The sequence below is a fragment of the Canis aureus genome, chromosome 5, assembly GCF_053574225.1.
Source record: "Canis aureus isolate CA01 chromosome 5, VMU_Caureus_v.1.0, whole genome shotgun sequence".
NCBI lineage: Eukaryota > Metazoa > Chordata > Mammalia > Carnivora > Canidae > Canis > Canis aureus.
The window spans coordinates 83,319,614-83,342,403 of record NC_135615.1 but is presented as its reverse complement, the minus strand read 5'-3'; the positions used below and the strand labels follow the sequence as shown (position 1 = coordinate 83,342,403).

At 53.4% G+C, this 22,790-nt stretch overlaps 1 protein-coding gene across 6 annotated transcripts in view; it reads left to right on the top strand.

The window, feature by feature from the left end:
- Positions 1-22,790, top strand: part of KAZN (kazrin, periplakin interacting protein) — a 1,010,042-nt gene that overhangs the window by 840,858 nt on the left and 146,394 nt on the right. The window contains exons 1-2 of one of the 6 annotated variants that reach the window (XM_077899554.1): positions 15,147-15,275; positions 15,464-16,281. The exons of the other annotated variants lie outside the window; for them this stretch is intronic. Coding sequence (XP_077755680.1) covers positions 16,185-16,281 — 97 coding nt within the window. The 5' untranslated portion in view covers positions 15,147-15,275; positions 15,464-16,184. Of the gene's footprint in view, positions 1-15,146; positions 15,276-15,463; positions 16,282-22,790 lie in introns of those variants that run through there. 6 annotated transcript variants of the gene reach the window in all.

Genomic DNA, 22,790 nt, shown 5'->3' with positions numbered 1-22,790 from the left:
CTACCGTGTGGGAGCTCCAAGTGGCTCCCCAGAGCATATTTCTGCAGTAGACATCTGTCACTCATTTGGTCCACATGGCGTGCAAACCTCCTTTCTGTGCTTGGAGAAGCTCCAAGTACTTTAAGGAAGAATCTGCGCCCCTCCATCAAGTCCAAAAGTGTTGGCTACTTGTATTCCCAGCCTCCCTTGCAGCTCAGTGACTTAGTTTCCACCGTCTCGCCTGTAGACCTGGAGGCCAGCCCCCCAAAGAAGAGGCAAGAAGTGCAAATTCGGTTCCGGTTCCCAAGGCTGTGATGGGAGCAGCCACGGGGCCATGATGGGTAGTAGCGGTAGGCCAGATAGAGCGTCTGCGCCCAGCAGTGGAGCCCGGCTTGATTTGGGCCATTAGCCCTGGTGTCTCACGCTGCACGGTTGTCTCCCGCACCCTCCGGGGGATGCATGAGCTGGCCAGACACACGCGCCTTTTCTGCTTGAATTAGCCGCTCCTGGTTTCTGTTGCTTGCAACCGAGCTCTAACTAGCACCCTGGTCTCATCGGGTCGGCAAAGAATGGAATCCTGAGGGTGGGGGGCAAGCTCGGTGGGCTGGACGGAGCAGACCCAGGGCCAGCCTCGACGCCCCTAGAGGTGGGCTAGAGAGCTGGTCGTTTCTGAGGCCAGGAGGGGGACTTTGGGAGGCGCTCCTGAGTATCTGAGACCAACCGCCCCGCTTCCCGCGGCTGCAGCCCTCGGCATCTTCTTGTGATCTGGATTCTGGACAGGGAAAAGCATGGTGGGAAAATGAAGGCTTACAAAGCGAGGTGGGTGTGGGTCCTGGCCCGTCCACTTACCCACACACCTTTACCCTCTCCGGGCCTCAGCTTCCTCGGATGTGAAAGAGGAAGTTCTGCAGATGTAAAAGTTTCGCAGTTTAGTGCCTTCCTCTGTAAGGGCTCAGCATCCGAATCCAAACTGGCATAGAAGATAAGGAGGTGCATTAAGTCATGACGCTGCCCTCAGATGGCGGTGGCCTGGGCCCGCAGCTCCGTCGCCATGCCTGCTGATGCTCTCGGCTCTGCACCCCCGGGGTTCGCTCTCCCCCGCTGCACGCTCACCGCAGCATCACCCCGAGACCCGGCATCGTCATCCGCAGAATCGGAACCACCTGCCCACCACCCCCCTGCCCCCAGGACACTTTTAAAACTTAGGTCTCCTGCGAGCTGTTGTTTCTGTGGATTCACTTTGTCCATGTCACCCTGTAGAAATTAAAACTGAAAAGATCAAATATTTATTCTTTGTAAAAATAACAACGAACCCATTACATTTTGTGGATAGAAATAACGTATTTTTATGAATAACAGCTACATTTTCCAAAGGGGGGGGGAAGTTACTGAAACAAGTGGCATTTATTTTACGTGTTTGCAAATCTCCCTAAAATCTGGCTCCACCGAAGACAGCAGGTTTCTCATCCCTGCGCTGCTTCTGCGCTCAGGCCGTTGCAATAGTATGTCGTTGGCGTTGTAGTTTAGGAAGACAGTCCAGCCTCATGCAGATATATGTGGCTTGGGAAGTGGGGGCCTCACAGACTTTTGGGAAGGGTCTCGGGGAGCCCAGCAGCCTTCAGATCACACTGTACCAACCACTTGCTTAAACCAAAGCAGGGCTCATCCCTGGAGCTGGCCCAGGTCTGATCACGCTTCACACAGGTGTGGAGGAGACACCCATGATGTCTAGTCCATGGAGACAGTAATCGCCCCTACTCCATCGGGTTGTTAAGAGGGAACTAAGGGAGATGATGTATGTAAAGCACTTGACACAGGGCTTAATAAATGGTGCCCAGGAGTGAGCACAGGTAAAAGCAAAACCCACTACTCAGATGAACTGACCCCTCAGTCGCCTTCCCCAGGGCCCTCCACCCACACGCATCCTGTTATGCCATCATCCTTGCTACGACTCTGAAAGCAAAGCTACCCCCTAGTCGCTACAGGAAAGGAAATGGCGTAGTGATTCTACACCGGGGAAGAAGCAGTTGAAGCCATCTAACTCGAGCACTTGCGTTTCCCCGAGCAGAACAAGAGGCAGGAGCCGGAGTTGGCACAAGTCGGGGATCCGAGTGAGCCTGAGGCTTGCAGACGGTCCGTCACAGGGGCAGAACTGGGGCCTTTCTAGGAGTGCCTGTGCAGATAGAGGAAGATACAGTCCGGGCTCCAGAAGCCAAAGCGAAGCATCCAGCGTCAGCACTGGTCAGCAGTTGGAGCCGGGGACGGAAGCGGAAGAGCAGATGGTGTCGGGGAGTCAGAGCAGGACAGGGGAGAGCAGGCAAGGCCTCGGTCAGCTGGCAGAAGGAGCACGACATGTCAGGCCAAGGTCAGAACCTCTCGCTTGCAGGGAACAGCTGGTGCACATGCTTTTGCGCACGTGTGCACACGTGCACACACACGGAGGTGTGGAGCTGGGCAGGCAGTTTATACGACCCAGGCCCTTGCACAGAGGGGAAAAGGAAAGCAGTGGAGTGATGGGCTGGCCACGGCACGGCTTGCAGAATGATCCCGAAGACAAAAGACCCTAAGAGGGTAGGGACTGGTACCTGCAGCCTTGAGAGCACCGCACATAGTGGCTCCTCTATAACGACTGGTTGGACGAGTGACCCTGTACCTTTGCCCCTAAGAACCATCAATGTATCCCAGAACTGCCCATGCCTCAGCGTCCTGATTGCATCTCCCAGACTCCCTCTTGCTCCCAGGAGTGATACAAAAAGCCTTCCGCCGACAGTGAGCTCAGATTTGGGGCAAGGCAGTAAAAGGAGCCCTGCTCTGCCGATCGGGCCGTGCTGGTTCTATCCCCAGCTCCTCCGAGGTTGATGTGTCATTTACAGCTTGCCACTGTCCCTGTTGGGGACTCAGGCCTCCCGACTGTGGGTGGACAGGATCATCAGAGAGGCACCTGAGGATGCGTGCTGATGAGGGAGGGGCTCGGGATCCTAACGACAGGGAACGTGGAATGTTCCACTAGGTCAGGTTCGCAGGTGGGACGGGGGAGGTAGTTTGCCAGCTGAGGGTCAGGGCACCCGGAGACTTGGGGCTGTGGCCACACCTGGTGATGGGTCCCCCCTTTTGTAGCACCCCTGTACCTCGGCAAGCCTACAGATGGACACCAGCCCCTGACCTGTTGCAGGTCAGGGCCCTCCACCTGGGTTTCGGGGTACATGCTGCCCGTAGCTGAGGCCTGTGAACTTGGGTCTGGGCCAAGAGGAATGATTTGTGGGAAAGAAGTCATTTTCATTCCCAGGCTCAATCTCCTTTTTCCAAATGTGAGGTTGGGGAGGCAAATAGGAAGGGAATGAAAGGTTATCAAGCCCCTGTGATATGTCAGGCCTCTGTTAGACTCATGAACTACAGACACGACTTTCTTTCCACACGGCGAGTGTCAGTGTCCCAAGAAATTTGAGCGAGAGGTGCACTATCTTGACCAAGATCATGCACGCAGGCTTTGAGTCTCCCCGGCATGGCATCCCTCTCCCCTCTCCCCCTGCTCTCCACTCCTCCCCCACCTCCTCTCTTGTCTCCTTCCCTGCCCCACCCCCCTCTCTTCCCCTCCCCTCCTCTTCCTCTGGGTCTCTGGAGAGTACCCAAGACTCCACAACCTCCTCTGCACCCTCGGAGGATAGGAACAGCCCTCCTAAGAGGCAGTGTCCCCATTTCACTCCCCCTTTGTGACCCTGGACTTCCGCCCTGGCCATTCAGGGTGGCAGGTTCCTACCGCCCCGTCCCCTCTGCCAACAAAAGCCAGCCATAATCCTGCCTTCCTGCCCGCCCCCTCCATCCACCAAAGTAATGTCTTTCCTCCCTCATTCTTCTTCCACTGCTCCAGGCCTGGGGCCGCTCCCGCAGCAGGCTCATGGGATTCAGGCCAAGTCTGCAGGGAGGACTGGGCTGGCTGGGGAGACAGAGCCTGCTGACCCGCACGCTCCCGGGGTGCTCGGTTCGCTCGCCCCAGCGGCTGCACCTGTGAGCTCCCCGCCGAGCACCCCGGTGGCGTGGAGTTTGTGAAGATGTGGTGGCTGCTGAGAGGGAGGAGCATCCCCAACCCAGAACGGCTCCCTACGGGGCCCTTGCCTCCCAGCCTTGAGCTCTGCTTTGACCTCCCCCGGGGGAGATCCTGCACTTCGCAGGTGCTCACCGGGAGAGGTGAGAGCTCCGGCTCTATAGCCAGCTCTGCTGTTTGGCATGAGTTGAAGCCGTTCGGTGCGTCCACTTCACTATCTGCAAAATGGGTACAAGAGTAGTAACTGCCCTGTAGGGTCATCGGGAGGCTTGCATGCCTGGGATGAGCTTAGGCACTGGGTCTGGCTCTTAGGGAGGACCTCGCAGGTGCGTACGGCTGCTGCTGGGCTGAAGTCTGGCTGGTTTCTGCCATTGTCTGGACATGGGAGGTCACTGGAAGGAGAGGGTTGCTGGCGTGCTTAGTCCAGGGAAGAAAGCCTCCCTACCCGGACCGCCACGACTCCAGGGTCGGATACGATGCCTGCCAGGGTGTGCTGCCCAAACTGTCCACAGATTTATTCATTCAACAAATGACGAGCATCTGCGCTGTGCCAGGCACTGTTCCAGGGTCCAGGACTCAGTGGTGACAAGACACAGATGGCTTGTGTCCTCAGCGAGCTTATTGTATGGTAGAGAGAGACAACCAATGAGCATCCAGCAAATGATCTTGAGATGCATCCGTGCCACAAGAAAAAAGAAAGTGGGATGATCAGCTGGGGACAAACTGAAAGGAGGAGCTGCTTCAGGTGAGGAGGGGGGCAGGCCCTCTAGAGAGCTAGCATCTGACTGTGACTTGAACGGGGAGAGGGACTGGGGCATAAACGGGACAGGGAAAGAGCCCTCTGGGCAGGAAGTGCAGCATGTGTCAAGGCCCTGAGGTGGGAAGCAGCTTGGCTTGGTCACGAAATAATGAGGCTGGTGGAGATTAGTGAATGAAGTCAGAGTGGGCAAGGATGGAATTCGGGGAGCATCAGGAAAGGGATAGACCATGCCATTTATGCCACAGTCAGCAGTTCAGAGTTTGCCTAAAGAACAAAGGGAAGTCGGTGGAAAGTTCTAGGCAGGGGGGTCACATGGTCTGATTGGCTATAAGTCCTGTTTCTGGGTGGAGGCTGGATAGAAAAGGAGCAAGGTGGTGGCAGGGAGGCCACCAGGAGGCTATTGCCACGGTCCCAGAGAAAGAGGGAGGCGGGTTGGCCCCGGGCTGCAGCAGGTGGCGTGGTAAGAAGCCATTGGATTCAAGGTACATTTGGAGGTGAAGCCTGGAGGACCTGCTAGCGGGTGGGTCCATCCAGGTCACACCCCAGGAACAGCCACAGTGGGAGAAGCCCCCCTGCAGCCCAGTGTCCAAGATCAAGGCTCAAAGGACTGTTAAAGCTGTGTTTCCGTAGATGCCTCCCTGGGTGACAAGGTTTAGCCGGTCGGTCTGACCAAAGCTGAGAGTCGGCGCCGACACTTTCAAGGGGATGAGAGTGACATGCTGAGCTATGGGGACGCGGCTCTGAACCAGAGGGCTGGGAGGGTCTCCGGCAGTGGCAGGCTGTCTCCACTGATGGGCCTGGCCAGGGCAGGTCACGCAGGTGGATGTGATACACACACACCGCGGCACGCACCTGCCGGGCGGGTTAGGGACACGGGGTCCCCGCAGAGCGTGAAGCACCTGGAAAGCCTGTGCGGACGGACTTGCAGCATGCGCCCAACATCGCTGCCTCCCGAGGATGCCGTGGGCAAACACAGGACCTGCTCTGATGGACGTATGACTTTACAGGCCAGGAAACTCGAGGTTCGGAGAACTGCAATTTTTATCTTCTACGTTATTTCCAAGGGGATCCGAATATGCAGCTTTTGAAAAGGTCCTTTTAAAAGCCAGCTTTAGAGATGTTCTGGAAAATGGCATCATTAAGCCCAGGTGAATGCAGGCAAAGTTCTTACAGAAAACTCAGTGAGAGGAGATGGAACCAGCGGGCCGCCCACGGGGAATGAAGGGGTGGGCAGGCGGCCTGGGAATACGGAATGTCCTGTTTGTTGTTTTTGTTGGTTTCTTGTTGGCTTGGAAATTGAAGGCGTTGTCCCCGTAGACACAAATAATTCTTTATTTGCTCCTTCTATAATCTCCTCTCTGCTTTTTTTTTTTTTTTTCCTACCATGGTCTCTCAGGTCACCTGCTAGGATGCCGGGTATAGGGGATGCAAGGAAAAGAAAAAAACAGATAAATGTTAATAACGCCTCCACACTTGTGAACTCAAACGCAGGATCCAGACTATGCTTTTCAAGGAAAGAGACCAGGAAGGCGAGTTTTGTTTTGTGGCCCTGGGGCCGCTTGGGCGTTGGCCACCAGGGCAGGTTTCTGTTTCGTCCCAGCTCTTCAGGCCTTGGCAGCTGGGCGGGCACCCCTTCGCTCTGCCACGGGCGGGGACGGGGTGCCGGGGCTCCTCTCTTGGCTACTGGGGGCAGACCTCCCCCTGGGCACCCGGGGGACCAGAGAGGTTAGGACTGCTCTTCCCCCCGCGCATTCACCAGATGGGCAGAGGGAGGATGAAAGTGGAAGGCTGAGTCCTGTTTTGTTGTCCTTTGTGGCTAAAGATAGAGATGTACCAGGGTGACGTGTGAATCTATTTGCTGGGCTGAGAATGGAGCTCACCGCCCTCTCCACCATCCCTGGGTACAGGCTTTGTAAAAAGTTGCTTTGTTTGAAAATCGATTGCGCCACATTGCACTGGAAACAAAATGTAAGTTAAAACATCACGGTTCCATTAACGTCATGTTAGTAGATAACATTTACCGAATGCTTGAACTGTGGCAGACGCGGTTCTAAGTGCTTTACAGGCACTTAACCCAGTGAGGGAGGGAGGCAGCATTATTGTTCCATTTTATAGATGGGGGAACTAAAGTCCTGGGGTGTTGAGCAATCTGCTAAAGGCCAACAGGTAGGGCGGGATTCTTGTCATCATCTCCCTTTGTTTCCAGTGCCTGGCATCCAGCGTACGCATGTGGAGGGTTGGAGTGGAGGGTTGGCGGGTCTACTGGTTTGTTAGTTGGGTGATTAGCTCATTGAACTGGTTAAGCAGCAAGATTGTTAGGGGCCCAGGCTGAATCAGCAGACCCAGGTTCCAGCTTCAGTGCAGCCACTTCTGAGCTGTGTGGCTTTGTGGAAATTACTTCCTCCTTCCACGTGTCCTCAGAAGAGGGAAACAGGAATTGCCTTATATGGTTTTGGTTTTGGGTCGAGGACATAAATGCATCTCAAACCTGGTGCATGGTAGGTACTTAATAACAGCTGCTGTGATGCTGAGTTCCAGCTGGGAGTACAGTTTTGCAACCCAGTTCCAAACAGGAGCCGTGAGGATGTGGGCTTGCAGAATTCAAGGATTTGAGAAGTCTGCAGGCACGTTGGGCAACGGCGTAGACAGGTCTGTGTGCTGTTTGTCAGAGTCCCTGCTGCAGAAGCCACTGCTTGGGTCTCTCCAGATGCAAATGAAGTTGTTTTCCACTCATCCCGATATACCTGCATCTTCTCGCAGGTGCCACTGTCTCCAAAGCTAGCATTCCCCATGGGGCAGGGAATGCACTTGGTGTAGAGAAAGTCCTGCTGGCTTGTCTTGTGCCACCTGCAAAATGGGACCAAGTAGCAAGGGGAAAGGTAGTCTCTCCGACAAATGGTGTTGGGGAAAGTTCACACAGAAAAGAATGACACTGGGCCCCTATCTTATACCATTCACAAAAATTAACTCAAAATGGGTTAAAGATGCTGGCAAATCGAACTTCCATAAAAACAAATGAAAATAAATAAATAAGTAAAAGGAACATTCAGGGACGCCTGTGTGGCTCAGCGGTTGAACGCCTGTCCTCGGCCCAAGCATGATCCTGGAGTCCGTGGATCCAGTCCCTCATCAGGCTCCTTAAGGGGAGCCTGCTTCTCCCTCTGCCTGTGTCTCTGCCTCTCTCTCTCCCTGTATCTCTTATGAATAAATAAATAAAATCTTTTTTAAAAAAGGACCATTCAGGGAAAAATAAAAAGGATGCAAATGTAAGACCCCAAATCATAAAAGTCTGAGAAGAAAAAGCAGGGGAGAAGCTCCATGACATCAGTCTTGGCAATGATTTTTTTTGGATGTGATACCAAAAGCACAAGTAAGAAAAGCAAAAATCAACACATGAGACTAAATGTGTGTGAACTAAAAGGCTTCCGTAGAACAGAAGAAACAGCCACCAAAACAAAAAGGCAACCTACAGAGTGGGAGAAAAGATTTGTAAACCATATAGCCAATAAGGGGCTAAGATCCAAAATATGTAAGGAACTCAGATAATGCAATTTAAAAAAAAAAATTCCATTTTGGAAATGGGCACAGGAACTGAATAGACATTCTTCCAAAGAAGACGTACAGATGACCGAGTACGACGCAAAGAGGTGCTCAACATCACTCGTCATCGGGGAAATGCGAATCAAAAACCACGGTGAAATGTCACGTCACACTTGTGAGAATGGCTAGTATCACAAAGACAAGAAACAGCAAATGTTGGTGAGGATGTAGAGAAAAGGGAATCCTCACGCACTGTTGGTGGGAGTGCAGACTGGTGCAGCCCCTCTGGAAAACAGTACGGGGAGTTCTCAAGGAAATTCCGTATAGAATTACCGAAAGGCCCAGCAATTTCACCGCTGGGTATTTATCCAAAGGAAACGAAAGCACCAACCCAAAAAGAGAGCTGTACACCCGTGTCCACTGCAGCATTATTTGCAGGAACAAAGATATGAAAACAATCAAAATATCCATCAACAGTTGGATGAATAAGGAAAATGTCACACACACACACACTGGAATATTACTGGGCCATAAAAAATAAGGAAACTCTGACATTCGCCACAACATGGTTGAACCTGGAGGTCGCTACGCCAAGTGAAAAATAAGCCAGACACAGAAAAACAAATACCCTGTGGTTTCGCTCACAGTAGAACTTGAAAACAAACAAACAGACAAAAAAAGTCAGGCTCACAGAAACAGAGTAGAACAGTCGGTAGCAGGGGCTGCGGGATGGGGGAAATGGGGAGACGTTGGCTGGAGGGCACACACTTCCCGTTAGAAGAAGGAATATGTTGTGAGGATCCAGTGCACGTAGTTAACAGGATCGTGTTGTATCCAGAGCTGCAGAGAGAGTAGATTTTACACGTTCTCACCACCACCACCACCACCACCACCACCACCACGACAAGATGGTCATTAGATGAAGCACGTGTTAGCTGACCTTAGCGTGGTGAGCATGTGACCATCCATGTGTCAGACCATCACACGGAACACCTTAAATTCACACAGTGCTACGTGTGGGTTTTATCCTCATAAAGCTGGCGGTGGGGGGAGAAAGAAGTGAGTTATGGGGCAGCTGGGGACCTGGGGGACGTAGCACCTGCCCAGGTGTCCCGAGTTCACCGTGGAGTCCAGCCGTTTTGACATCTGTCCCCTAAGATGAAAATGTTAAAACGGGCATGCTAAAAAAAAAAATCAAAAATTTAAAAAAAAAATAAATAGATAGATAGATAGATAGATAGATAGATAGATAAATAAATAAAACGGGCATGCTTCTTTCTTTTTTTCCAATATCACAAAACAGGAAAACTGACTTCTTTTTGTTTTAAAAACTGCAGCAGACGATCAGTTGAAACACGCGAGTTAATTCTTAAAATTGAAAAATCACTGTGTTTTACTCTTGCTCGTGATCTCATAGTTTTCCGGAGGACGTGCTGGCGACCCTAGATGGAGGTTAGGTGGTGATGGAATTATCCCAGGCTGCCCTTGGCTGCAGAGTCACTGGATATGCCTCCCTCTTCTGAGGATCGGGGGGGCGGGGGGGGGGGGGCGGCGCGGGGAGCGTCTCTGAAGCACAGGCGATAGAGGTCAGATTGAAGCATTCCAGTTGGCAGGCTCCCTGCTGATGGATCAACACTCTTCCCTCCCCTTGTCGCCCAGTGCTGGGGTTGACACAGGCCAAGATTCGTAAAATGAAGCCCCCGCCCCTGGAGGGCACCTTGTCCATGGAGGAGGAATGGCCCTTCGCAAGTCTCGTGCCCTGAGACTTTTCCACTCAGAGGACGGCACTTAACAGTGTGTGGTGCCTGGACCAACAGCAGAGGCATCCCCTGGGAGCTTGTTGTTGGAAAAGCAGAACCTCAGACCCTACCCCAGAATCTGTGTTTTAACAAGGTCCCCAGGAGATGCAGATGCCCAGTAAAGACAGAGAAGCCCTGTGGGATGATGCCCTCACACCCTAAGAGGGTCAGCCGAGTCTGAAAAATTGCTCTGGTTACAAAGAAGAAGGCGTGATTACTCTGCCCGGGCATGTCCCAAACTGCTTCCGGAAAGAAGTGTCCCCTGAGCTCCGTTTGGAAGGGAGAGAAGGAAGGAGTCCTAAGGAGGCAGGGAGGAGGCACTTCCAGACGCTTGGCTCAGCAGTTGCTCACCCGGAGTGGGGGGCACCATTCCTGTCCCCCCACGTCTCCCCTGCGCCCACGTGCCCCCTCCAGCACATCTCTGGTGCCACGGCCTGAACTTTGCTCCATGAATCTGGGCCAGGCCTGTGCATGAAACGTCACAGCTCCTGCACCCACCCCGTGCCAGCACTGTGCTGGGCACCTTACGTGCTGGGTTACATCTGTTCTTAAAGACCATTCTCTCGGAAGGTTCTAGAGAGGCAGAGTAGCAGAAGGTTTAAGAGAGCATGTGCACTGGGGCCCCAGTGCCTCGGTTCAAATCCTACCTCGCTACCTACTAGGAGCATCCTTAGAAGAGTTAGAGCCCGCTCGCTGGCCCATACCTGGAAGGTTCCTCTTCTATAAAAGGAAACTAACAGTAGTGGGTGCTGCGTAGGGTTGCCGTGGGGATTGCGTTCATCACGTGCAGTTGGCCGCCTTGGCCCGTGGGGAGCTCTCGGGGTGATGGTTGTCGTTACTCTTATTATCCGCATTGAGCAGAGCAGGACAACAAGGCTCTAAGAATTTAAAAGTGACGTCTCCGGGGTTATGGTTCTGTCCTGCTCCCTTTGCAAGGACCCCCCATGGGCTCTGCCCTCTGTCTCCCACTTAGCTCAATGCGGTGGCTCCTGACGCTCCAACCTCCAGTCCCCACGGCAGGTGCTTGTGTCCCAGCCGGTCTCCTTTCCAACCAACAGACCACATCCTGTCGCCGGAGCGTGCCTCTGAGCCTGTTACCGTCACCACACCTCCACCTGGGCTGCTTCCTCGGCCTAGAAGGCCCACCTCCCCATCTCCGCCTTTCCCCGTGGCACCTTCCGAAACCGGGTGAAGTCACACCTGCACCCCTATGGACATACCTGGCTGGAGGCCCCCTTCCTCTGCATCCCTCGGGCCCCTCCTCGTCCAGCGGGCCGCCTCTCCCGCACCTGGACGGCCAGGGCTGTGTCCTGCACATCGTCACTTTCTCCCGCTTTTTTTTTTTTTTTTTTAAGATTTCATTTACTTATTCATAAGAGACACAGAGAGAGGCAGAGACACAGGCAGAGGGAGAAGCAGGAGCCTGACGTGGGACTCAATCCCAGGACCCAGGATCACGACCTGAGCCAAAGGCAGATGCTCAACCACTGAGCCACCCCGGGGCCCCCCTTGCACTTTTTTTTTTTTTTTTTTCCCCTCGCACTTTTCTAACACAGTGCTCCGTATATGCAGTCAGTGCTTCATAAATGCATGGTAACCGAAAGCCTGGCCCAAGCCCCATTCAGGCCAGTTAGCTCCTGGCTTCCCCGTGGATTGTCCACGCCTGTGGATGCCTCTGCCCCGCCCCTCCTAATATTCCTTTCCGACCCTGGATCACAAGTGGCTGCCACAGTATGTGCTTTCTCCCCCTTCCTTCCACCGAGGGACCGCCCCTGGCACTTCGTGACTACGGGAGAGGACTGGGCACATAGGGCCCGTGTGGCTGACCCTCCCTCTCAGGGCCCTGTTCCTGGCCTGGGGGCTCTTGGTGTCTCTTGACTGTGCTCAGGGATTCCCAACCTCACAGTCGAGGCTGAATAATTCTTAGTGCATCGTGTGCACTGTGGGATGTCCAGCAGCATCCCTGGCCTCTTTCTACCCACGAGAAGCCAAAGCACCCCCCGCCCAGTTGTGACCACCAAAAATGTCTCCATGCAAATACCCCTTAGGGCTGGGGACGGGGGTGGGGGCAAAACTGCCCCCAGATGGAGAACCACTGATCAGAATTCCTCCCCGGGGTGACCGGGATGAGAGAGGGGTGACCTTAGCCCAGGAAGCTACAGAGAGGCCTTTGAAATCCCCAAACCTGCATACAGGGAGGTCACACAGACAAGGCAAGATGTGTGAGCACGATGAAGCAGAGGGAGTAGGCCTAGCTCCCGCCCATCCTTACCAGGTGGAAATGTGGCCCAGCTTTTGCCAGATCTTAAGATTCTTCAAGAGAAACCCGAAATCCTGTCTTTTATGTGAAATCCCCCAATTTTTAAATGTTGGCAGCTAATGTGAATTTTTTTTAAAACACTGTGGGAAAAACAAAATATTTCTGTGAGCCAAATGTGGGCTGCTGGCTGTCAGTTTTGCCAACTTTCCTGTAGACTGAGCTTCCATTCTAGAAGCTTCAGGCGGCTCATGCCACCCCTGAGCCCGCAGGTCCCTACTCTCTCTGCCGTGGTTTGTGTCCTAGGGACCGTGCACAAGGCCCCGCACTAGGTGTCTGGACCACACAGATACTCCCTGCCTGCACTGGCCACTCCACCAGCTCGGAAATCCAGGCTCAAGGATTCCTGAGGGAGAGCGAATATGGGAAGCACCCCACAAAAGGGGCTCAAGACGCCTGCGCTCTCACCTGACTCTTGTGCTGGGTGACCTTAGGCAACCACTCCCCACCCACCCTCTCTGGGCCTCCGATGCCTCCTGTCAAATGTTTGCAGAATGAGGACAGAGAAGGGAGGTTGAATGAATGCTCTCTGTTCTCGAGACTTGAATGAGCATTTCCCCTTGGCAGCGCGGAGCCCGACCGGCTCGCCCGGTGCCCACAGGGCATCTTTGTCCTCACACTGACCTCGGCAGGGACAAGCTGGCTGTACCTCCCAGCTCAGGCACCCTGCATCTCGGAGTAGGGAGTCGGGTCGTCTCTGATGGGCTCTCTGCTCCGTGCAATTAGCTTACTGCTGCTGGAAGCCGCTCCAAGGGTGGAACCCAGCCTCCTGTCGCTGGGGAGGGTCAGATCGTTGGCCCCTGTAAGTGCGGATGGCAAAGCTCCGGTTAATGACACGGTCCCCCTGCCACCAGGTACTCACTTCCACAGGACGGCTCAGGTGGGCATGTCCACACCTGGCCTGTCTGTATCCCTAGGGCAGTTTCCCAACTGGCTCTGTGGCTGCGGGGAGCTTTGGCGGGGCTAATAGGCAGTCCCGTCCAGCCTCCCCGGGTTGTATCGATGGGAGGGAAACCCAGGGAGGGAAGGGGGTCTGCCTGAGGTCACCCAGCCAATACAACAAACACCAGCATCCCCTGCCCCATCGGGATCGTCCAGGGGTGGGCACAGGTGAGCTATACCAGACAGACAGATGGATCAGGATAAGCACTGACTTTGCCTGTCATCAGCTGCGGCGTAAGACTGGTGGTTGTACACCCCACGCCCAGAGCACCCAGGCAGCTCATTTACAGGAGTGAGGGGGCCCAGGGTAAGATCGTAGGGAGCAGGGGTGCAGAGGGAGAGCAGGGAGGTGGTGCGGGCCTCTCAGTCACCATGCGGGTTGGAATGGGGCGTCACTATTCCCAGACTTCCTGATTTTCCAGAAGTAAGGCTAAATGTCTGAGCTTTTTGGTGTAAATCATCCTTATTTAAAAAGTTGGCAACTGGTGTTTTAAATGTTTTTTTAATCGAGTGCTGAGAAAAGAACGTATATTCCAAGGCCGCGTTAGGCTCTGGGGCAACCAGTTTGCAGTCTCTGCTCCCTTCTCTTACCCTCAGCTGACTCTGCTTTAAAATGGGTCTAATAACAGTATCTCCTTCTTACAGGGGAGTTGCAGGATTTATGCAATAATGCTTCTCGAGGGTCTGTCATACTAGGCCCCACGGCAAATGGGACCTATTGTTATTTATTAGGACATGGGACGCTCTCCTTAGGTAAAATGGGAAGGGAGTGGAGTGATGGAAAGGGCATGTTGAGTTTGGCACCAGGGGGGCTCTGGGAAGCCCTGAGCTGGAACTCAGGATCTTTGCATGAATCCACAAAATTCATCATGCGCTTGCCGTGTGCCTGGCGCTGTGGGCATATTTCAGGTGTAAGATCTGCCCCTTCCTGGAATTGCCAGGGGAGATGGGAAGAAGCCCAAGCAGCAGCCCATGGGGTTGTCCTTCACCCCAGAAATACGCGTGAATCCCTCCACTGGGCCCCTGCCTGCTGCTCTGGGAGAAACGTGCCGCTTTCAAAGCCCGGGTCCTCAAAAACAAGAAGAACGCAGCTTCTTTTACAGTTAGCCCAACGCATTTTTACTTGTTCGTGGAGAAACTTCAGGGGAAGACGCCAGTCCTTCCTATGTATCTGCCTCCTGAAACCAGTCCCAAAGATATTTAAGGACGATTCTGAGAAAAGAAGAACTTAGAACAAATTCTAATTGGTCCCAGTGGGACTGGAGGCCGTCGCGGATCTCTGCCCTGAGAACCCGAGCCCGGGGCCCGAAGTGACTTCTTGATGTCCAGAGTGAAGAACGCTCCGCCCTGGTCCCTGGGCTTGGCCCCCCCCAGCAGCGTGGGGCAGAGTCAGGCCCGCTCCCGGCTCTGCCAGGGGCAAAACTGGCAGCCGCAGAACCCCGGGGTGCTGCGTGGAGGCGATGGAGGCTGCGCTGCTCTGCGTGCAGAGTCCGAGGAGCCCCAACTTGCTCTGGCTGATAGGCCCGGGGTCCGGGGGGCAGGCTGGCGGGCCGACAAGCAGGTAAAGCCCGTATCTACGGGAAAGCAGCCTCAGGCGTGTGCGGACGGGCCTCCTGGAGCCCAGGCAGGTGTCCTCCTGACAGGGGAGGGCCCTGGAGCTTGGAGTCCGGGTGCAGAAATCCACCGGAGGCAGGGGAGGGGTGGTTATGTAACTATGACGTCACAGTCACCCAGAAAGTGACCTTGCTACGCTCCACTGCCTTGGTCCTCCCCACCTCGGAAGGACGCAGAGATCCAGCAGCCCTCGCTCTGGGCACAGCACTGGCCCTCAAGTTTATCATCGCCAGGGCCATCTGGAGGGCTGTGAAGACACAGCTTGGGACTCAAGAGGCCAGGGTGGGGCAGAGAATTTGCATTTCTCATACATGTGCAGGGATGGTGCCGATGCAGCAGGGCCAGGGGTCCCACCTTGAGAATCCCTGCTCTAGGACTTTGTGACGTCCGTCTGCCTGGGGCCCTGATTTACTGTGTGCGTCTGGGCAAGTGTCTGAACTTCTCTGGGCTTCTGTTTTTCTTAGACGGAGAAGCCGGCTTTGTCTTTGAACAACTGCACCCCACCGCAGCGTTGAGATGCCTGGTTCCATCAGTAGCTTAGAGACCTTCACGCGAAGGGCCCGGCCTTTGAACCCCAATGGTTCAAACTTGCTTTAGCCTCTATGAGGTTAAGTCGCCCTAGGAGACGTGGGCACTTTAAGCCTTGAAGGGGCAGCCCAGGCCAGCATCTCTGGCCTCCGCACCTGCCCTGCATGCAAGAACCCTGAAGGGGTTCACCAGGCTTGTGGGCTTTGGGATCCTTCCGTTTCCCTGGAGAGGTGGTGGCAGAGGCCCACCGAAGCCCCGCCCATGAGGCGTGGGGGGCACAGAGAGATTGAATCCGCGCCCAGACCCCCTTTCTCATCTTAACGTCCAAGTGGGGTGTCAGCTTTCCACACGCTGGGGTGCTGTTGCCTCTTCCCACAGCATGCAGGACAGGCGTGCGCTCGCGGCAGGCGCCGAGCACAGACGTGACCAAATAAAACGAATGAGCAAACGAGCAAATGGATCCTTTACCGAACCCGCCCCAGAGCCCAGCTGTCTTCCATCTGCCGTCTGCAGCTCCATGGGTGCTCCCACCTAGGGGCTCCTTTGCTCGTCACAGAACAGTCTTGGGGGATAGGCGACTATCCTAGCGTCCATCTCGCAGGTGGGGAAACTGAGGCCCCAGGTGGCCTGACTTGCTCAACTTCACTAGTGAGTACAGGGCAGATGCAGCAAGATGCGCGCAGAACTCCATGCTGCAGCCTCTTGCAAGAGCCCCTCTCCCGTCGAATCAGCTCCATGTCCCTGGACGGGCCCTCTGCAGGTAACGGCCGGGGGGGACACAAAGCGGGGAGAGGGATGGCGTCACTGCAGGGCTCTGAGACAGGCTCGACTGTCCGGGCATCACCTTGGGAGCCCAGTGCAGAGCCTGGCACATGGTTGGTGTGCAATTCATATCTGTTGAGTCGGTGGTGGTTTTTTTTTTTTTTTAAATATATTTTTTTTAATTTTTATTTATTTATGATAGTCACAGAGAGAGAGAGAGAGAGAGAGAGAGAGAGGCAGAGACACAGGCAGAGGGAGAAGCAGGCTCCATGCACCGGGAGCCCGATGTGGGACTCGATCCCGGGTCTCCAGGATCGCGCCCTGGGCCAAAGGCAGGCGCCAAACCGCTGCGCCACCCAGGGATCCCCCGAGTCGGTGGATGGTTAAAGGGAGACAGGCTCGGTTGAAGTACTAGGTCTAAACTGACCTGCTGTGTGATCCTAGACAAATCCTTTTACCTCTCTAAGCCTTGGTTTCTTCAACTGTAAAACAACAATAATTACAGTAACAGAATAAAAGTTAGGAGAACAGTCTAGAGCCAGAATGGCAGGCATCTGAACCCTGGCTCCACCGTATAGCACTGTGTGACCTCGGGCAGTCTACTAAAGCTCTCAGTTTCTTGGGTTCCTCATTGATAAGGTGAGGATAAGGATAGTATTTACATAGTGCTGTGGGGATTGAACGGAGCGGTTATGCGTAAAGTGCTCTACCCAATACTACTGATAACCCTTAACAGTGATGGTTCTACCTCTGCGCCTTGGTAAATTAACATTTAAGTAATGAGGTATGTACCCAAAGGATACAAACATAGTGATTCCAAGGGGCACCTGCACCCCGATGTTTATAGCAGCAATGGCCACAATAGCCAAAACGTGGAAGGAGCCCCCAGATGTCCATCGATAGATGAATGGATAAAGGAGATGTGGTGTATGTGTATATACAATAGACTAGTCATCAAAAAAATGAAATCTTACCATTCGCAATGACACAGATGGAACTAGAGGGTATTATGCTAAGTGAACTAAGTCAATCTGAGAAAGATGATTATATGATCTCACTCATGTGCGGAATTTAAGAAACAAAACAGGATCATAGGGGAAGGGAGGGAAAATAAAATAAAATGAAATCAAAGAGGGAGCCAAATCATAATAGACTCTTCACTATAGGAAACACACTGAGGGCTTCCAGAGGGGAGGAGGATGGGGGGTTGGGGTGACTGGGTGACGGGCATGAAGGAGGGCGCGTGATGTCAGGAGCCCTGGGTGTTATATAAAACGGATGAATCACTAAACTCTACTTCTGATACTAATAATACTCTATGTTAATAATTGAATTTGGGCAGCCCCGGTGGCTCAGCAGTTTAGCGCCGCCTTCAGCCCAGGGCATGATCCTGGGGACCCAGGATCCAGTCCCACATCGGGCTCCCTGCATGGAGCCTGCTCCTCCCTCTGCCTCTCTCTCTCTCTCTCTCTCTCTCTCTCTCTTTCTCTGTGTCTCTAATAAATAATTAAATAAATAATCTTTAAAAAAAATAATTGAATTTAAATTAAATATATATGTATATGTAACAAGTACCTAGCAGAGGAGTTCCTAGCACAAAAGCAGAGGTGCTCAGTAAACAGTCCATATTTTTATTCTTTTATTAAAGATTCCATTTATTCATTCATGAGAGACACAGAGAGAGAGAGAGGCAGAGACACAGGCAGAGGGAGAAGCAGGCTTCCTGCAGGGAGCCCCATGTGGGACTCGATCCCAGGACCCCCGGAATCACGCCCTGGGCCAAAGGCAGGCACGCTAAGCTGCTCAGCCACCCAGGCTGCCCCAGTCCATGTTATTTTTATCTCGGACTCTGATGGCCCATGGCCCTCTGTGTCTCTTGAGTCACACATAGGAAAGGGGAGACACAAGGACTGAAAACTGTGGGGGTGGCCGCCAGCCCCACTCCGGGGAGCCCCCGACCCCTGGTTCAAACCTGCTGTTGAACCAGTTGGAGAAGGGGAAGTACCGCTAGTGGCCCCTGGCGCAGCAGAGGACCCATTTCCCCCACACACACCCCCACACCCGCCCCCAAACTCCCCACTCCCTCCTCCAACTACCCTGGGGAGTCCTGGAGTCCCGGCTTCAGAAGGAGGGCAAGGAGCAGGCTATCCCCCCGGCCCACAGGCAGGCATTTTCCATAACTTTGACGGGGGAGGATTTTCCCCAGATGACACCCCACACTTCTGAAGCTTAGACTGCCCCCCGCATTTACCAGCCACATGATCTTGGGTAAGTCCCTGTGTCTCCATAAACCTGTGTCTCATCTGGGATGGGGATAGGGTGCTTTGGAGTGTTGAATGAGCTAGAAAGAGCACCCCTGGGGGGAAGGGAGCGCTCAGCGGTAACATCTGTCGCCAAAGTGGCATCAGGGGTGTCAGCACTGAGTCTGCAGCCAGACTCCATGAGCTTGAGCTCTGCTTGCATCACTCCCTGGCTGTGTGCCTTTGGGTAAGTGACTTGCCTTCTCTGTGTCTGTTTTCCTGCCCATAAATGGGGATGATAATACTGTGTACAGTCTACTTGTATCTCTCAGGGTTGTTGGGAGGATTAAATGACTGTGTCAAGTTCTTAGAGCACATAGAGTCGGTGCCCCGTCAGTATTTGCCAGTATTACTGTTGTAAGTCGTGATATTTTGATGTTATTGTCTTTATTCTGAATAAGCTGCAACATTTCAACTTCTTGCAGAAACCTCCTTGCTTGACGTAAACTCCTCAGAACAGGGGCTTAGAGGAGATGGGGGAGATGCGGCCCCTGGATAAAGCCTTCTTTCCTTTTGTTGCACTTGAGAATCTAGTTTGGGACCCGAGACAGTCCTACAGGCAGGACGCGGAGGCCAGCTGCACTCCGTAAAAGTGCTTTAATGCCCAGCTCCGCCCGAGGACTGAGCTAAGCCTTGGCCCTTTGGAAGCCCCCAGAGGGGATCAGCATCTTTGCCAGGTCATTTTGGGGCCCCAGAAAGATCGTCAAAGGGTACCGGTGAGCCCATGACAGGCACACAAAAGTGTCCAGCCAGGAAGGCCTCCCCAGGACAGATGGCAGGATGGATCGCGGGTAAAATCCTCCATCCCCGTAGGGCAAAGGTCTAAATAGGTTTGGGGGAAAATCCTGTCTAATCCTCCTGTTGCACCTGTGCCCCAAAGTCCTACTGGGATGGCCAAGGGAAGACCAGCTCCGTCCCTGCTGGTGGCCTTGGTCACAAAGGCATCCCAGGGCCTGCCAAAGGCCTTCCAAGTCACAGGGCTGCAGATCTCCATGGAGATAGCAGGTAGTGCCTGTCTGACTCGGAAGCAATGGCCGCGTCCCTCCAGCCTCCTCCAGCCATGTCCCCCCAGCCCATTTATCGTGGGCTTGCCCTGTGCCAGGCACCATTCAGAGCTCTACGTGTATGTATTGTCCTTGAAACCTGCCCCCAGCACAACCTTCTGAGATAGTAGCCACGATCCTCTCCATTTTATAGATGAAGACCCTAAGGCTTCCAGAGGCAAAATTGTTGGTCCGAGATCATACACTAGTGTGTGCCCGAGTCAGGATTCGAGTCCTGTGTCCCCAGCCTCCTGCGGCAGGAGGACTCCAGTGTGGCCCCCAGTGATCCCCGCCTTCTAGTCCTGATCCACACCTTCCTATCACCCCTCCTCCCATTGAGTGAGGGCACAACCTGGTGACTCACTTCTAACAAACAGGGAAAAAGAGACGGATGTCATTTCCGAGTTTAGGTTGCAAAGAGACCCTGGCGTCCACCTTGCACACAACCTGTCTTGCTCTCGGAGCCCTGTCGGGGAAGCCAGCTGCCATTTCGTGAGTACACCCGTAGCTCTATTACGGCAAGGACCTGAGGCCAGCCTCCGGCCAACAGCCCATAGGGAGCTGAATCTTGCCAGAGCCACATGAGTGAGGCTGGAAGTAGGTCTTTCCCAGAGAGCCTTGAGTTGACTATAGCCCCAGTGGACACCTCGATGGCAGCCCTTCCGGGGACCTTGAACTGTGGGCCTGACCCACAGAGACTGAGAGATAATAAACGCTGGTGGTTTTAAGCTGCTAAGTTTTGGGGGTGATTTGTTATGCAGCAGCAGATAGCTAATACGCTTACTATCACTGCTAGTGACCCACGCACAGAGCACCCCCACGCAGTCACCCCGAAAAGGACAGCAAAGGCCACCTCGGCCAGTGAGGAGCTTAGGCATAAGGTCCTTTTCCACAGGCCCACACAAGCTAGTGGCCACCTGGCTACCAAGGTCCCCAGACCCCCGGCAAGTGTTGCCAGGAGTTCCTGAAGGTGTTACAGACAAAACTGTGCAGATTCCTAGGAATCTAGAGTTGCTAACTTTGTCTTGGTTTCAGGTGTTTGGAGAGGACTTCAGTAATGTTGGCTTGGAGATCTTAGTCAAATCTCTTCTACAAATACTGAAAGCATAGCCAAGGGGAAAAAAAAAATACCTGAAAATTCCAGTGGGTTCCAATATTCCACTTCGAGCACACATCAAGTGTAGCGGGGTCCTTTAACACAATGTTTCGGGGTTTTGTTTTGTTTTTTTCCCTTAAGTCAGATTATCTAGTCATTTTCTCCAGTGATCTAAAGGAAGGCCCCCTGGAAGCCAAGGTATACTGTGATCCCTAGCGTCCCTGTCCTCAGCTGCCTTTCTGTTTTGTTTGGTGGCACCTGAGGTCAGGGTCATGGGGACACCATCTGGCCTCAGAGCTCAGAAGCAGAGCATCCGCCCCACCGTCTGGCTGACGGGCCACCCTCCCCCCCCATCCGATTTCCCTCTCTGCCATGGCTCCTTAATTAGTTGTCTGGAGGAATGGACGGGGACAGTCCCTGCTGCCTTGCCCCAGCCCCCAAATCCTCCCTCCCTGCTGCCTTGCAGAGGCCAGACCCAACGTGCCCCGGAGAAGGACAGAATGAGCCAAATCCCAGGCCTAGCTGTCTCCGACATCAATTCCCAGCATCCCCAGGAGAGGCTGGGAAGATCTCCTGGGAGGAGAACCAGCTACATAAATTGTGCAGACCCCAATGCAAAATGAATGTGCGAAGCTCCCAGTTCAAAAATAATTAAGAATTTCAAGGCGCTGACAGCACAGCATTAACCCAAGGGCAAGGCACGTCTTCCCAGGTTGCACGTTCAGAAGCCGGCTCTGTCGTGGAGTCTCCTCCAGTCAACACCACCCTGGCGTCATCATTCCTGCAGGGCCTGCCCAAGTGCTCAGGGCAGAAAGTGAGTTGTCACCTGGTTCCTGGATCTCCTGTTGCAGAACCGCGCAGAAACGTCTCCTGGGTCCAGGGTATCCTCGTAATGAGAAACCTACCTCCAGGAAGAAACACCTCCCACCCAAGGCAGGTGGCTTTTTTTCTAGAAGGCTTCAGGCTGCCGCTGCTGCCAAAAGCTTGCCCGCTAGCAGAGTTAGGAGCAGGGACTGAGGCTAATGCCGACGGGGGGAGGCCTGGGCAGTTTGAGAGCCCCCAGAAAGCAAGGGAAGGTGAGTCTAACTGCCCTCTGAAACTCCTAGACCTGTTTACTCTCTTGTTCTTTCCTTCCTCACCCTCTCCTCTTTCTTCTCCGTGTTAAAGAGTTGTCAACATTTTGAACTTGGATCACGCCTAAAAATCCATATTCCTAGTAGCTATAAATAAATAAATAAGTAAATAAATAAATAAATAAATAAATACATAAATAAATAAATAAAGGAACTTCTGGTGACACTAGAGCCGCATTCCTGTATGACAGCAATCTACTGCTTCTTACGTGCCACAGTCCCCACCCCTCCCTAAAGTCTCCCTGACGCTGAATCCAAGTGGCAAGTGCTACACATTCATGCTTGTGCTGCTGTTTTCTTGTTACGGAATCAAGGGAAAATTGCGTGTCTCTACCAAAAGTGGAAAGAGAGAGGAAGAGTTCCATGTACTTCAAGAAATATGGGAAAGTGCATGTTCCTTTGTGGGAGCACCTTCCTTTAAAAAAAAAATTTTTTTTTCTATTTATTCGAGAGACACACAGAGGCAGAGATACAGGTAGAGGGAGAAGCAGGCTCCCTGCGGGGAGCCCAGGACCTGGGGATCATGCCCTGAGCCACCCAGGTGCCACGGAAGCACCTTCTTATCTGCTTATTATGCAAAGTGTGTCTAAGCCAAAGAATACAACCTAAAAGTCCCTAAGAAACAAACCACAGTGAGCCCAGTACAGCCCATCTCACTCATTCCACCCAGGGAGGCTCGGAGCAATCTTTCTTTTGTTGCGTTTTGCCGATTATCCCAGAAAAGGCAAAAGAATGGAGGGATCCCCAGCATCTCCTCTCATGTGGTGTGAGGTCCGTTTCCTCCCCTTAGCGTGGTGTGGGTGTTTCACCCTCTGGGTGGTTTCCTTTCCTGGCTGGGAGCACCACCAGCATTTGGTGTTACTGGTCAGCTTTCCGCTGGGCATTTGGGGTTCCAGTTAACAGGGGTAGGGGGTCTGAGGCAGCCCTGTGGGCCT